General features: G+C 40.0%; 1 protein-coding gene across 9 annotated transcripts in view; it reads left to right on the forward strand.

Annotated features, from left to right (window-relative positions):
- Positions 1-15,235, forward strand: part of CEP112 (centrosomal protein 112) — a 177,605-nt gene that overhangs the window by 3,620 nt on the left and 158,750 nt on the right. For 2 of the 9 annotated variants that reach the window (XM_074888873.1, XM_074888875.1), the window contains exons 1-6: positions 784-883; positions 1,834-1,934; positions 2,766-2,956; positions 3,708-3,874; positions 11,218-11,314; positions 13,735-13,809. In XM_074888873.1, the coding sequence (XP_074744974.1) occupies positions 1,835-1,934; positions 2,766-2,956; positions 3,708-3,874; positions 11,218-11,314; positions 13,735-13,809 (630 nt within the window). In that variant the 5' untranslated portion in view covers positions 784-883; position 1,834. Of the gene's footprint in view, positions 1-428; positions 498-783; positions 884-1,833; positions 1,935-2,765; positions 2,957-3,707; positions 3,875-6,417; positions 6,580-11,217; positions 11,315-13,734; positions 13,810-15,235 lie in introns of those variants that run through there. The other 7 variants (XM_074888871.1, XM_074888877.1, XM_074888880.1 and 4 more) reach the window with 7 other exon arrangements.

Raw genomic sequence — 15,235 nt, forward strand, 5'->3', positions numbered from 1 at the left:
TTGATGTCCGAGTGACAAATATTTTTCACTGAGCTTTGAGTGGAAGCTTTTTTTTCCCCTCAAATACCGATCACAATGAAGATACAAAACTAGATATAGCCGATATCCACCTAGCAGCAATTAAAACAAAGAAACACATCCCAGACAACCCAGAGCCATCTCCTGCTGTTTCTGCACCCTCACTTCTCCGGGCCAGGCTCTCCCGCGGTGCCGAACCACCGGGTCTATCCCCGGGTAACCAGGCCCCAAACCACCCTCATTAAATTTCTGGCATCTCCCGTTTCTCCCCTGGTGTTCCCTCAGGCTCCGCTGGGCCCTGTTCAAGTTTCCGATGTGCATGCACGAGTGAGTGTATAAATAAATATTTGTCTATGTACGTGCGTGTGTGTGTTTGGGTGGCAGCGCGTTGGGTGTAGCCACGATTGCGGTGTTTGGTGCGGCGGGCCCGGCCGGGACAGCCGCCACGGACCGTGCGCGAGGTGACGTTAATCACTGCGGTCAGTAATTAACGAGCGCAGGCTGTGATTGGGCTTTTGCGGTGTAACGGGACCACCGCCAAGGCTCCGTTTTACTCTCTCAAGCCCAAGAGTTTTTTTCTGTACCGGCTTCTGGGCAGGACTAACCCCCCCCACTCAGCCACCCCCTCCCCACCCCTCAGGGCTTGAGGCGGCGGCGCCCGGCCACCGGCCAGCGCCCGCCTGAGGTTTCCCGCCCCGGGCCGGGCCCCGGCGGGCCCGCGGAAACGGAAACGCGCGGGACCGGCAGCCGGCGGGGGCCGCCGGGAGGGGGGTGGGGCCGGTTTGAACCGTTGGCCGCTCGGCAGGGCCGGCGCTGCGCGGGGCCTTTCCTCGGAGCCGGGCGCGGGCGCTGCGGGGGGAGCGAGGTAAAGGGGGCGGCGTGTCCCGGGGGCGGTGCGGGGAGAGGGGCCGAGGGGCGCCTGGCCGGGGGCGCGGGGCCGGTTTGTGGCATCAAATCCCGCGAACTTCATCCCGGGGTCGGGGTGATTCGCTGTGGTAAAAGGCGGGGCTCCTGGCAAGCGGGGAGGTGAGGCACCCCAAAGGGAAGGGGGGCAGCGGCTTGTCTTCGTCTTGTGGGGGACGCGGGCGGAGCTCGGGCCGGGCGCTGGGGCCCGGGTGCCCCGGGGAGTACGGCCGGGCCTGGGCCTGGGCCTGGCGGGGGGAACGGGGCTTGTCCGCGGGGAACGGCCCTGACGGCTTCGGCGGGCGGGCGGTTGGCAAAGACGTGCTCAAGTTGGCAAAGACGTGCTAATTTGCAAGCTCAAACGTACCAAAAAAAATGTACAAAAAGCTGGGAAACTACTGACAGATGACCTTGGATGAAGAGCTCTTGTTTGGCTGTCTTTTCAGTACTCTCTTAAAAAACAGTTCTGACAACATTTGTTGGTTCTGTAACCTTTAACTTGCAGGTCTATCTGCTGTTCATGCTCCTTTTGTCCCCTCTTCTTAACAAAAACCCCAAACAAAAAACTAATTCTAAGGAAGAAGAATTTATGAATGCAGCTATGACACAAATGCCTTTAGGTGTAATATACACATTGTGTGTAACTGAATACATTTCTGTGTGGTTGACTTGTTTATTTCCAAAGCTAACCAGACACATTCTTGTAGATTACACTGAATGTCTGTTGTTTGCAAAGAATCACTCATATGTTTATGTTTATTTGAACATAATAAAATATTTACTTTTATTTTCCATATAGTTCCAGCGCATGTTGTTGCATGGCCTAAGATGACCAGAGACTAATGTGTAGTAGTATTTGATCTTTTCTACTTCAATGGGAATAATTTTGCAGGTTACTTTGTGTTCTTTCAGAATGAATGGTGAAGAGGAAATATGGGAAAATCTGGATGCAGAATTTGACCACTGTGTGGTGGATATGAAGCCTCATGTTCTAAAACTACAGCATAGGTCAGGTAAATATGGTAAAATGTGCATATAGAGAAATGCAATAACAAAGTTCTAGGTAACTGATAATTATTATGTGTACTTGTATCATTTCGTTTACCCAGTCACTTAATGTGTGATGTTTCAAGGCATTGTTTTGAGGGGGAGGGTTGTACAACTTCTAAAATTGGATTTTTTTAGGTACCAATTTCTATTGTTTGAGCTTATCTGTCCTGGTGATGTGAATGTGCTTTTGCATAAATATGTTGACGTTTTTATTTTAAAAAAATAATTCAGTAGAAACTAAAAGCTTCTAAAAGGCATTGGTTTTGAGACTGCACTTATAAAATTGCAAATATTTTTTAGTCATAAGGTTTTTAAAATTTGTCTTAGGAATGTATAGTAATATAAACATCAATTAATAGATGATGTTTTATAAATCTAATGATTAGAACAAACGTTATTAAAGACAGGAACCCTACAAATTAAGACCTCGCTTCATAAATGTTTAATTAAATGAATAATTTCATCATCTGGTAGCAAAGGTTGTGTAAATAGATATTTTTAAAATTAATGAAGATTTATTGTGTCTTTAAAATGCTAACGCTCATGGAAGCTGTATGTTGTAGTTAATGGCAGCTCTTGCAGTGAGTTCAGAATTCCTGGTGACTTACTGTTCTGTACTTACTAGAGATTGATTCCTTTGGTTCGGTCATTTGGGTTGGTTTGTTTGTTTTGATTTAAACTTTTGGATGGAAGGGAAACGTCTACAAAACTGGTGACCAGTAATGGCTTCTGGTTTTTTATGCGTTTGATTTGCTCTGAAACTGTAGATTGATTATGCATATCTATATTTTTAGAACGACAAAGATGTGCGTTGTGGATTAAAAAACTATGTGAACCCTCGGGAGCAGGCACAGGAATAGAGGGAAGGAAGAATCGGAACCTATATGCAAAACTTCTACTCCACATGCTAAAGCGAGGTGTGCTGGAAGGTCCTTTTACACATAAACCAGAACCAGGAATACTGAAAACTTTACCTTCATACATGGTGGGTGTAACTTCTTTATCAGACAAACTTGCTTAGATATATTCTGAAAATACTTTCAAGTCTTTGATTGGGCATGAATGTGAAAAACAAATCTGAATTGAGTGGATTTACATGTAGTAAAGACAGCCATTTATGTTGTGTATCTTGTAATTGGTGTTGAGAAAAATCTTTCAATGGGTGAAACCTTTTATGAGACCCAAAAATTCAGGTTCTAAGAAAGCTTATAAAAATAGGTGTTCTGAAGGAACAGAAAGATAATTTTTGTCTAATTCTTTGAAAAGATGTAGTAAAAGACTCGAGGCTATATTTTGTCTTAATCAGCAGATAGTTCTTGTGAAAGGAAAATGTGCTTAAATGAGGTGACATTAGTAGTCTGAGGAGATTATAGTAGTCTATCTTTCTATGAAAGAAAAGATAACAGTATTTCACATAGATATTGTTAAGCTTGGAGTTTGTTTTCTGAAGACCTGAATATACTCTGTCAATCATTGGCATCAGCAGTAGTGAGATAACAGTCCTAATTTATACTAAAATTACCCATACTGAAAGAAGTACTAGAAAACATTTACACTGTTGCCTGTTATACTAATTTCCATGGATTGGGAGGTAATATATTTGCACACCTCACTGACTGCCTTGGAAAAAGAGTGTTTATAGTTTGGATATTCTCACAAGAACAATGTTAATGGTGTAAAGAATATATTTGTATAAATATGTTCTAATGTTAATTTTGCATTTATTTTCATTATAGTCAATTTATTTTGATGAGCCAAATTCAACAAGAGCTCAGAGTAGCAGCCCAGACTGCTTACCTGACTGGCTAATGGGAGAACTAGGAAACAGTGAATCTAAGCATGAGGAATCGTGGAGGACATCTTCTAAAGAGGAATCACTTTCAGCAACAGCACTTACCTATGGGTAGGATTTCTGTATTTGCTTTATTCAGTATTTGATTCATATTTAATAGACGTTTGATTTGGTAACTCTGTATGTTTCAGTCTGTATGTATGAATTTATTACACTCCCTCATGGACTCATCTTGAATATATTGTTTGTACTTTATATACAGAAATGCAGGTAATGGCTTCTAACTTAATGATAACTTTTATACTTTATATTGTTACATTCCTCCATTCTGTCGTCTTCTCTGGATTCTCTAAGTCTTCTTCCATGTCCCATAGCTCTATCCTCTTTCCCTTCCTCTTGTTCTCCTTCCCCTTTCAGTTACAGACACTTAGCATGGCAAATCAACAGGCCAAACTGAGAGTTTGAAAAATTTAGCAGCAACTGAAGAGAGGGCTTTATAGTGGTTTGCACTGGTGGTTGCCACGGACTACTCATGACTTTCACAAAGAGCCTGTTTGCGAATGTGGAAATAATCACAGAATCAGAGAATCATCGAGGTTGGAAAAGACCTTGAAGACCCTCAAGTCCAACCATGAACCTCACATTGACCGCTCTCAACTCCACCAGATCCCTCAGCGCTGGGTCAACCCGACTCTTCAACCCCTCCAGGGATGGGGACTCCCCCCCTGCCCTGGGCAGCCCATTCCAACGCCCAACAACCCCTTCTGCAAAGAAATCCTTCCTAAGAGCCAGTCTGACCCTGCCCTGGCGCAGCTTGAGGCCATTCCCTCTTGTCCTGGTGCTTGTTCCTTCGTTAAAGAGACATCCCCCCTCTCTGCACCCTCCTTTCAGGGAGTTGCAGAGGGCCAGGAGGTCTCCCCTCAGCCTCCTCTTCTCCAAACTAAACTCCCCCAGTTCCCTCAGCTGCTCCCCATCAGACCTGTGCTCCAGACCCTGCACCAGCTCCGTTGCCCTTCTCTGGACACGCTCGAGTCATTCAATGGCCTTTTTGGAGTGAGGGGCCCAAAACTGAACCCACTCATCGAGGGGCGGCCTCACCAGTGCCGAGCACAGGGGTAAGATCCCTTCCCTGTCCCTGCTGGCCATGCTAGTGCTGATACAAGCCAGGATGCCATTGGCCTTCTTGCCCACCTGGGTGTACTGCTGGCTCCTGTTCAGCCAGCTGTCAATCACCCCCCCAGGTCCCTCTCTGACTGGCAGGTCTCCAGTCACTCCTCCCCAAGCCTGTAGTGCTGCTGGGGGTGGTTGTGGCCAAGGTGAAACAGTCCACTTTTTTGCACCGTTCTCTCTCTCCATGTTAATACTCTCTGTAGACTTGGTAACATACTCTGTAGACTTCAGAAGTAGATAATAGTTATTGTTCTGACATTCTAAATATCTATCGAATAAGCTTATACTCTGGTTATGTTTTTCAGACCTCAGATGTTATGGTGGCAAAGCACAGTGGTCACAAGGCAAGAGACAGAAGTCATACAGAATAACTGTGAGAGGGAACCACAGACAAATATGGACAGGCAGTAAGAAAGAAGTGATGTGGTAAAAGACTGTATAGATGCAGAAGACTCTCAGGCCAGATTTTTCTTAAAATAGATCAAAGCAATTGCTGTCCTCCTGGAGTTCTTGTACAGTCCTGTTTTCTGCATGCTGATGTATGGAAGCTGGAAAGTGGTACTAACTAATGAAACTGAGGTGGATGAATCTTCACAATTTCTGTACAGTTCAAAATAAAAGGAATGTACAGTAAACAAGTGACAAAAAATGTGGGGAGAGTAGACATACAATATTTAAAATAAAAGTTGTAGTCTAAGGTCATAATACTGAAAGAAGCTTTTATATCAAATAGTTTTTAATAACTTTTTTCTACAGAGAATAGAAATATAACCAAGCATACAGATGGTAGATTTGAAGGATGTTCTATCATTGCTCACAGGTTTTTTAGAGGAAATAGTGGCTCCCTGTAGATAAGCAAGTTTTGCTGTTCTGTGACAAAGGAGGGAAAGTTAGATGTGTACAAAGAAAGAGGGATTTGATCCATCTTTTTGTGAGCATGTTAGTGCTTATTAAACACTATTAGACACTGTTTGTCTTGTGTTTCATCATGGCTTTTTTATGAAATAGCAAGATTTCTTTATATTTCCTGTAAGCTTCATGAATCTTGGATTACAGAATGTCATATTAGACCAGCTATACTTGCTAAAATTTATGAGGCTAAAAATCAAAGCAGCTGCCTGTGGGATACTCTGCCATGTTGTTTTGTTCCCCTATGTGGGGAGGATTGTTTGCAATGACTCCATCCTTGTCTGAACAATCTCTGAGTTTGATTTAAAATGGTTTGATATGTATCATGCTGTCTACTACAAATACCTGTGCTTTGTTGGTGACTAGCACCCCCTACGCCTAGGTCCTGTGTGTTTGTCATTAGGATAACACAACAATTTCAGTATTGCTCATTTGCAGCTGTATAGCAGAATCCTGAGTATCTGTAGCTGCACCTTGTTATGGTAATCCATCAGACAGTCTCTTTTTGTGGGTTTGCAGAAGCCAGTAAGCTTAAGCTGCATCCATAGTTCCAATCAGTTGGGTATAGAGCTGTTTACAGAGCAGGTAAAGGGATTAAATGTATCAGGTTATTAAGGCTTGTTTTCCTGTTGGCTTAGAAAAATGTCCCTGCGGTGTTGAAGGTGTGCCAAGCTGGTCAGTTGGATGCTGTTGAAAACCACAGGCTTTTGTTCTGTCCTAATTTGTGGGAATCTTAGGTAAATTTTAGTTTAATCTACATTCTGTTCTTAAGTATTTACTTTCCAGTTTTTCTTATGCAGTGCAACTTTGCACTGATTATCAAGATCTATGTTTTTTTTTTTTTTTATGTGGCTGCATTTCAGTCATGGATGGAATTGCCTGTTGTTTGCTCGTTTTTGAAGTTTAGTTAATGTTTAAACTCTTAAATCCTTGGTGAAAAAAGCATTCTTAGAGGTAGAGCGTGAGTATTATTCAAAACTCAGTAGGCTTTGTACAAGAGGAAGTGTTTGCTCTACATCTATATGAAACTTTTGGTTTGGTTTCATTGCATTATAAATATGCTCCCAGGTTTTGTTTCAGAAGTCTAATGCTTTTTTTCTGTGTTCACTTACATTTTTCGTAAGTGGTTATCATTAGCTGTTCTTTTTCTAGGCATGCTGATGTTTATCACAGTGCTGAGTCTTGCATTTTTTAATTATCCACCTGGGATTTGGATAGGTGATAGGCACTCTTGCAAGTTACATCACGTTGATACTGAGCATTGTGAAAATTTTCTCTTATATATCCATTAACTATGTGTAATTCTAACAGTCATCTAAAATGTTGCCCTTAGGACTGATGCGTCTCCTCTTTCTGAGTCCCACAGTGTTAACACTAAGGAGTCGTCTGGGTGCTTACACTCAGATGCCCTGGTACAAACCCGGGGTTTTGATAGCAGACTTGTGGTTTGAGAAACCAGGGTGGAGAATGGAGAAGCTGCCAGCTCTGTTACCATGTTACTGCTTCAGGCTTGGTGATGTGAAGAACCATTGGGAAGAGCTGTCCAAATATGCTTAATTAAAAAAATTAGGTTCGACCTTGTGAAAACAAGGAACGTTTTCATAACGTGGGCTTTCGAAAACAGGTTTTGAGACCTCCACTAGATCTGTGTTAGATAGTGTTGGGCCATGTGAAGATACCCAGCACAGATCTGATCAGATTGGCTTGGCTGCTGGAGTAGCACCACCGTGATAAAGTATCACTCTGGGTATTAGAAGCAATAAAGCAATATTGGAACAACTCTCCCCTTTTAGACCCAATCTAGCATATTGGTATCTCTGTGAGGCCGTATTTGAGGCATAAAAATACACCTAATTCCTTACTTGTGCTGTCAGCTGGGGTGTTATTTGAGCAGGATGGGGCAGCATACTCCTCCCTGTGCATCCAACTGGTGCTTGTCCCCGTTTGAGGAAGGCTGAGCTACAGTTCTGCCTACTCCCTCCCTTGTATTCTTTGCCATATTTTTTTTCTTTTTGCTACCTGGATTATAGCAGAATATTGTAAATCTGACCCTTTTTCCCATTCAGTATCTGAATCTAAGATACAGCTTGGTCTGGCAAAGTTCCGTAAGTCGTGGGTGGGGTAGTGAAGCTTTATTTCCTTTACTTTTTCTTTTTTTTGTCCTGTGGGACTGTAGCAGTGCCTACAGTGGTGATCAACAGATGGTTCCCAAGGCTCTGGTGAGTTCTCTGGAGATCTGTATTGCATATTCTTTCATGCCAGGAGGGGCAACTAAACGTGATGGAGTAAGTTACTATAGGCACGGCTCTGCTGTGGGTACTCGTGCCAAGAATGGAGCTGTGTCTAAGGAAATCTGAACTTGTGTTGGCAGTTAGAAATTTTGATAGATTACAGAAATTAATCTTGCTAGCAATGAGAAACTTACGTTAAATGTGAGAGTTGTGCAAGAAGAAATACTGAAGGTAAATGTTTCAGCTGTTATGTTTTGTAGAAATAACTTATTTATATGGGTCTGTATTAAGATGTTAGCTATACTCAACGTATAGATCCTGTCTGTATTTACAGTTTTGAATGACCTATCAGTGCAAGATGTAAAAGAGATACATCTGGACTCTGCAGTTTGTAGAGGGAGCCAGCAGATGGTGATCTTGTTACATTATACTTGTCTCCACCCAGCGTGTGTATTAAGAAAACTCTCTCCATAGGCAGGCAGTATATGTAGTTGGGTAAAAATTTTACATTCCAGCCGTGACTCAGTTCTTGCAGATAGACTGCAACACTTTCTCCTGGCAAAAGAGATAATGACAGTGAGAAATGTTTGAGTAATTTTTTTGATGTTTATTTATCTCAAGATTCCCTTCTTTAAAGAAGCAAACAAATGGAGAAGTGCTCTTCATAGTTATTTTTATCTTGCAATACACATACGTCTGTGTATGAAGATTTTGACTTTTCTATAAGAAGTTCTTTATCTGGCCAGATAAAAGTTGATGAACAAACCTTACTTGCAAACTTGGGTGTAAATGAGTAAGCCCAAGCTAGCTGGTGCTAGAAATGTGCATCTTTACGTTGAAACATGAGAGAATTGGTTTTAGGAATGTGTGGTCTGGTTTGAACAGAAGCCTGGTCTTTCTGACCCCATAGGAAAATTCTACTGTATGTTTATAGATTATGCCTGAAAGACATCGTTAAAGGTCAGTGTGTAATTGTGCTGTAGCAGGAGAAACCAGTGAGTTTCCCTTACTTTGCTTCTAGTAGGAAATTATTTACTAATCTCCTTTATTAGCAGCAAATTGCCTCCTTCTCCCATGCTACCTCACTGTTTTGGCTGAAGCAGGAGGTCACAGGGTTGGTATCAAGACTCTGACCATTCTCCATTCACCTGCCGTGGGAGGAAAAAGAAATAATCTTGTGATTTCTGGAGCCTGACTCGTATTAGCAGAAAGCTGGAAAAGGGAGTGAACCGGTAATACATGCTTGGTATGAGCAAAATTGCCATCCATCCTTAATGGTCTTTCCAAATTCTCTTTATAGAATCAAGTAAAGCAACTTCCTTTTCAGTTCCTCTTCAAAATAGTAAATATAGAACTAAGACTATGTCTAGACTTTTCCCCCCATTTTGTCAATTTAAAAATTATAGGTAACTTGTGTTTGAATATTTATTGATATTCCTTAATCTCTTAATGATAGAGGCATGAATTCTGTTTTCTCTCTTTTTAAACAATTGGAATTTGATTGAATTGTTAGGTAACCTGAGTATTGTTCTGAAAAGAAGTCTAATAAAAGTGCAGATTTACTGACAGGCAAAGATTTGTCTCCTTTTAATGAAAGATAATTTTGTATCAAATGAAATCTTGGTAAGAAGTGCATGATCTGGTATGCTAGAGACAGTCATTGTATTATTATACTACTTTTGATCTTTTTTACCTCTGAGACTTTGCTTATCTAAACTATTTACTGCTTTGTAATTGTTCTTTTGCATCCGTATATGTTGTTGGTATTTATTGGTGCTGGAAGGGAAGGTGTGCTCCCCGTTGTTATATTTCACTGTTCCCTGCTGTTTCGATGAAAGCTGGGGTGGTGTGCTTCACGGAAAGTTTGTGTTTGTCTTCCTAGAAGTGACTAGTTTACATTGTACATCCAACAGTTGTCTTTCTGTTCATAAACACTTAATTTGTCTCAGTGTCTTTTTGGCATAACTTACTGTCTTAATTTGCTGCCGGATGGAAAGAATGAAAGGTATTTTAATGGTCTGACTTGATTTTAATACACTATAGCTAGTCGTAGGAAGGTGAGTGGACTAACAGGAGTTTTTGATTACTTTAATACGTGTGGATTTGACATTGGAGTATATGCTGAAGGGTGTTTCACTACTATTTTGGATCTTTTGCTATATCAACCTATCTAATAAACTCTTACAATTTTTATTTTATTTTGTTCCAGGCTGTTCTTTTCTTTCAGTGTTCTATAGTTGAGAAATGTCTGTTGACCAGGTGCATCAGTGAAGTTTATCTTCGCCTATCTGCTACTCTTAATTTCCTTTTGTTCAAGTGCTTTATTTATGACAAAAGCTTTTCCAGAAAATCCCTGTCCACTTTTTTCCTCTACTGGGCAGAGTGTTATACTTCATGCTGTACTTGTGTCCTGTCTTGCGGGCCTTTCTTTACCATCCCGCCATACATACTGCTTTAGTCCATAAAACAGAGCTGAAATGAAATGCAGTTAATATAATCTTTGACTTGTTTCTTTGACATGTTACTCTCCACCTTGTCCTTTCAAACCATTGCTTTTCTATTGAGCGTGTATGTGTAGTTCTTGCTCTTGTCTTCAAGGTATATCTTCATATAACATACAAACTGGCTCTAATCTCTTATTTTTTTGGTCTTAAAAGTCTTCTCCCCTGTGGTGTGGCGAACCATTGCCTTAATTCCTTTTTCTTCTCTGAGTTGCTGGACTTTATCCTATACTGTCTCATATGCTTAACAATTTTGTTTCAAAAACGTTCTCCTAGATCAGCCTTCTCAGTTAACTTGGATTTATTTTAAAATCCGTTGGGACACGTTGGGTCATGTAGTAACAGAAATGCAAAGAACATCTTTTAATATACTGTGATGTACATGATGTTTCTGGTGTTTTTGTTGCTGTGGGGTTTTTTACGTGTTGTTTTTTTTAGTGGAATGTTTAAGGCTTTTGTTTGCCTTCAGCATGCCTTTAATAAGAAATTTTTCTTTTTTATTCTACTATTTTTGATCTCTACATCTTGACAATTATTTTTTCTTGTATATTTTAAAAGATTTTATGATTAACATCCTTTGTGTGCAACAAGCTGTTGAAAATTAATTCTTCTCTTTCTGCTTACTCTTTCTTGTTAATAACAGGGAAAGATTCAAATACAATGAGAAGCCAGCATTAAGATCACATTCTATGAGTCCTCCTCACCGGACAGATGAAGATAACCTAGCCACACCACTGTCTGTAAGATGCTTCTCCTTTTTGTCATAAAACTTGCCCTAGTTTCAATGAATTGTTTTTGTATATCCCCATAAAGCTGTTATTTCTAATTGCGTGAGTCCTGATCCCTGTGTACAAGTGCAGACATTTGGGAAGGAGTGATAGGAAGGACTAAAGATCATCAAAATCTGCCCTCTATAAGTTCAGGGGAAAAAAATTTCTAGTAGGATGCTCTCAATTCATCCTAATGGTTGACCTCTGTTTAGTGTAGTGTGTTTAATGTCTGCTGCACTGTTTTCCCTAGGCTTGGCAAACTGACTGTATTGACATCATCTTGTATTTTGCAATAGTAGATTAAAGAAAGCTGCATGGATGTCTTTGGCTCTGTTTAATGATGGTTGACCTCTGAAAGAGTGAGTTTTGGACAGTTTGTTTTATCAAACTTTCCACAGCTAGCATTATGGCTGATGGAAGGACACTAAACAGACTTTATGTAAAACCCTTTTAGTCCAAAATATTTAATGATATTGTGTGTATAATTGCAAATATTTAAACTGGAAAATTACTCCTGACAAATACGTGTTATCAAGAAGTATGCTGTCTTCCTACATGAATGTGTTCTGTAGCCTTGTAGTGTCCAGACTTTATTACTGGAGAGCTTTGGCTCCTGTGGTTCCCTCACCATAGCCAGTGCCTCTGTAACTGCTCTCATCCTCCATGAAATGCTGAATTTGCTGTATGCACGTTTAGGTCTGCCCACACTTATTATCTGATTGTATCAGAGGAAGAGTTTAGACAGATTTCATCTGGAAGTGGGCTGTTGACACCTGAGCAATTCATATAGACTGTTCTTACCCTCCTTTACTGGGCACAGTCAAGAACTTATGAGGACTTGAAGTGCAAGTGGGATAAACTGGAGGCTTGCTTCCAAGGTCGGTCGGTCTGAGGAAATTTGTGTTCTGCTGTGCATTTGGAATAGAGGACTAGCAAGGGGAAGCTTTATCATGGCAGGCTACAAATGGTCTGTGGGCAAAAATTGAATGTCTCTGCTCTAGGCTCTTGTTGGTATGAATGTACTTATGTGTGTGTTGATTGTATATATGCAAATGTAATTTAAAAAAGAAATGCCATAATTAAAAATAAAAAATAAAAACAGAAGCTGGATTTACTAAATTTCTCCTTATTGGTTTCCTGTTTGTTATACTTGACTTAAAGAAATACTTCTTATGGAACAGTTATTGTAAAGGAAAGTATTTCCTTCAGCTAAAACCTCGATTTGGGGCTTTAGAGCTTTTTGGGTTTTGTTGGTTTGTTTATTTTTTTGTTCCTGGCTCTGCCACAGGCTTCCAGGGCAATGTTAGACAAATCACTGCACTTCATTGTTCTTCAGCTCCATATACTGGATTCTACTGTGATTACAGCTTTAAAAGGGCCTTTAAGTGAAATAATCCTCTCTTGCTTTGCCAAACAGTTTGATGAACGTTTGGCTGGCTGGAACAAATAGTATCTTGTTCTGTTGTCAGTGACACACAGATGTTCTGGCATAATTCAGGCCCAGGTAGAGGAACAGGGAGTCTTTTAAGAAACATTAAGAACTGCCTCAACCAAGTGTTGATTAACTGAAGTCAAAGCTCCATTCACTGTATGTTCATAATGAATGAGCAGATTTAAAAAAAGAGGTGCTTGCATGCCAATACACAAACCTTTTGCTAACAAAACTTAATGAGACAAAGTAATTCATGCTTCAGCGTTCTGTTTTTCTGAAGTGTTCTATCTCAGTTAAGGAAAATTTTCTGTACCAGCTCCCCTATTTGGTACATTAAATACAATCAGTAGTTACTGTTATCTTGCAGGAAAAACCTGAAAGACATAGCCTTGAGCAACGATAACTGAATGGTGGAAATTCTTTCTGCAAAGAGGACCCCTAGCCTTGAGCTGGGCAGCAGCTACTCTGTCCTCTGCTTTTGCAGCTCTGCCCACTGTAACTATCCCTGCCTTGCTGTGGTTTCCTTTCATTTTTCTTTTCTTTTTTTTTTTTTTTTTTTTGTTTGGAGGCTAATCAGGTAATCTCTGAATTCTGATTAGCCCCACAAAAGGTGCTGTGGAGATGGATCATTTCTAGAATAAGCATGTTGCCTGAAGAATGGAGTATTTTGATTTTTATTTAGTAAACTCACCATTTGTAAAGGAGGCCGTTGCTTTGGAAATAAGCAAAATAAAGAACAACATTAATGTGAGGAGGCAGGCTAATTTATCTTCTGAATTCCTTTCTTAGCACAGTATCCTACTGGTAATTGAGCTATTTAGATTAAAGCAGTCAGAGGTATCATGATGCTATTAGGAAGTGCAGTGTAGCCATGGCCAAGTCAGAGAAGCATATTTTTTTTTTTAGACTATGTGTCTGTCAGCTCTTCTGATATTTTTTTGACTTTTTTATGTTCCAGGACCATCGTCATAAAAAACCCATTTCTTTGGATGACAGTGACCTCGAAGCACGTCTCAATAGTTGGAATCTTGGGGTAAAATAGAGTACATTACTTACTTATTTGAAATGAAAACTCCTTATTAACGTAGTCTGCATCTCTGAATTTGGTCAACAAAACTTTATGTAGGAATCAGTCTTAGAAATGATTTGGTAAAGCTTGGAAAGATTAGTTATGAATACATGTCATTTTGAGAAGAAAACATTAAAAATGCCTCATTTTTAAGCAGTAATAATCTTATTGTATTTAATATAGTTACTGATAAAGCAAACAAAATAATAATGCCTGCTGTTTAAAACCAAGTGTCTTACTCTGGTAGGAATTCAGACTGTTTCGTGATAACTTGGTAACATTACTTTGAATTTATGCTTGCATAAATGAAAGAAGAACTTGGATTTCTGTATTATTATTACTTCTTTTTAAGGAACACAGAGTTTGCAAGCCATTAATACAACTCAACTTTTTTTTCCAGAGTTTGCCTCCTTTTGGCAGTGATCAAGAGCCTTTTCAGTGTGTTAACCTCTTTCCTTCCCTTTTAATAATTAGACTCTTCAGACCAGCTCTGTGGCTCTTACTCATGGAAAGAATAGCGTGTCTGCGAGTCTGCTTTGCTGAGGGAAGAACCTACCTTTGTGGAAGCTTCTGCAGTACTCTGGCCTATCTTCTCGTGTGGCCTTGGCTTTAGAGTGTGTTTGTGAATATGGTACTTTGCTTCAGTGCTGAGATTTGTCCTGACTTTGATATATGAAAACTAAAGTGTCTGAAAGAGAATCTACTGTGGGGACGGTATAAGGAGGAGTTCTTTTTTGAACAGCTTGCTGACTTCAGAACTAGTATTTATGGGATCTCAGCACAAATGTAGAAGCTGTCTCCCCAAAGCTTTCCGTGTTTACAGCTAGGAGGACTTCAGTCTGTATTAAAAAATTTTTTTAGACTCTAAACCGCTTTTTATAAACAATTCTGTAAAATCAGATCTGTTTTCAAGCTATCATCATTTCTTGGAACGTGAACACATCCTCTATATTTTTTGGGATGGTGTAGCACAAGAGGTAAATACAGGGAGGCAGTAAAATATTTTTGTAAGGAGAGATGAAAAAATTGCTAGTTAAGAGCAATGTGAATCTGTGTTAAACTTCTCTGATGTTTGCATGTACAAATTTAATATGTGGGGCTTGATCTATGTGTTGTTCCTGAGCAATTAAGCAAATATTTTGGACCTAGACAGATTAATTTAAATTTTATTTTAAGGCTACTGTTATAATAAGACTTTATTCCCTTGGTTATATTTTCTGTGGTATTAGTCCATTACAGCTCTAAGGTCATAGTGAAGTTCCTTCTCTCTGTAGCTATATTCCTCTGTATCTTTTCTATTGTTTTGTCTTTTTTAGCCCTTTCCCCTGTGCCACCAAGTCTTTAACCTATTTGATTAGGATAAATATCCTCATAACAATTGAATTTTATT

The sequence above is a fragment of the Strix uralensis genome, chromosome 19 (assembly GCF_047716275.1).
Source record: "Strix uralensis isolate ZFMK-TIS-50842 chromosome 19, bStrUra1, whole genome shotgun sequence".
Classification (NCBI taxonomy): domain Eukaryota; kingdom Metazoa; phylum Chordata; class Aves; order Strigiformes; family Strigidae; genus Strix; species Strix uralensis.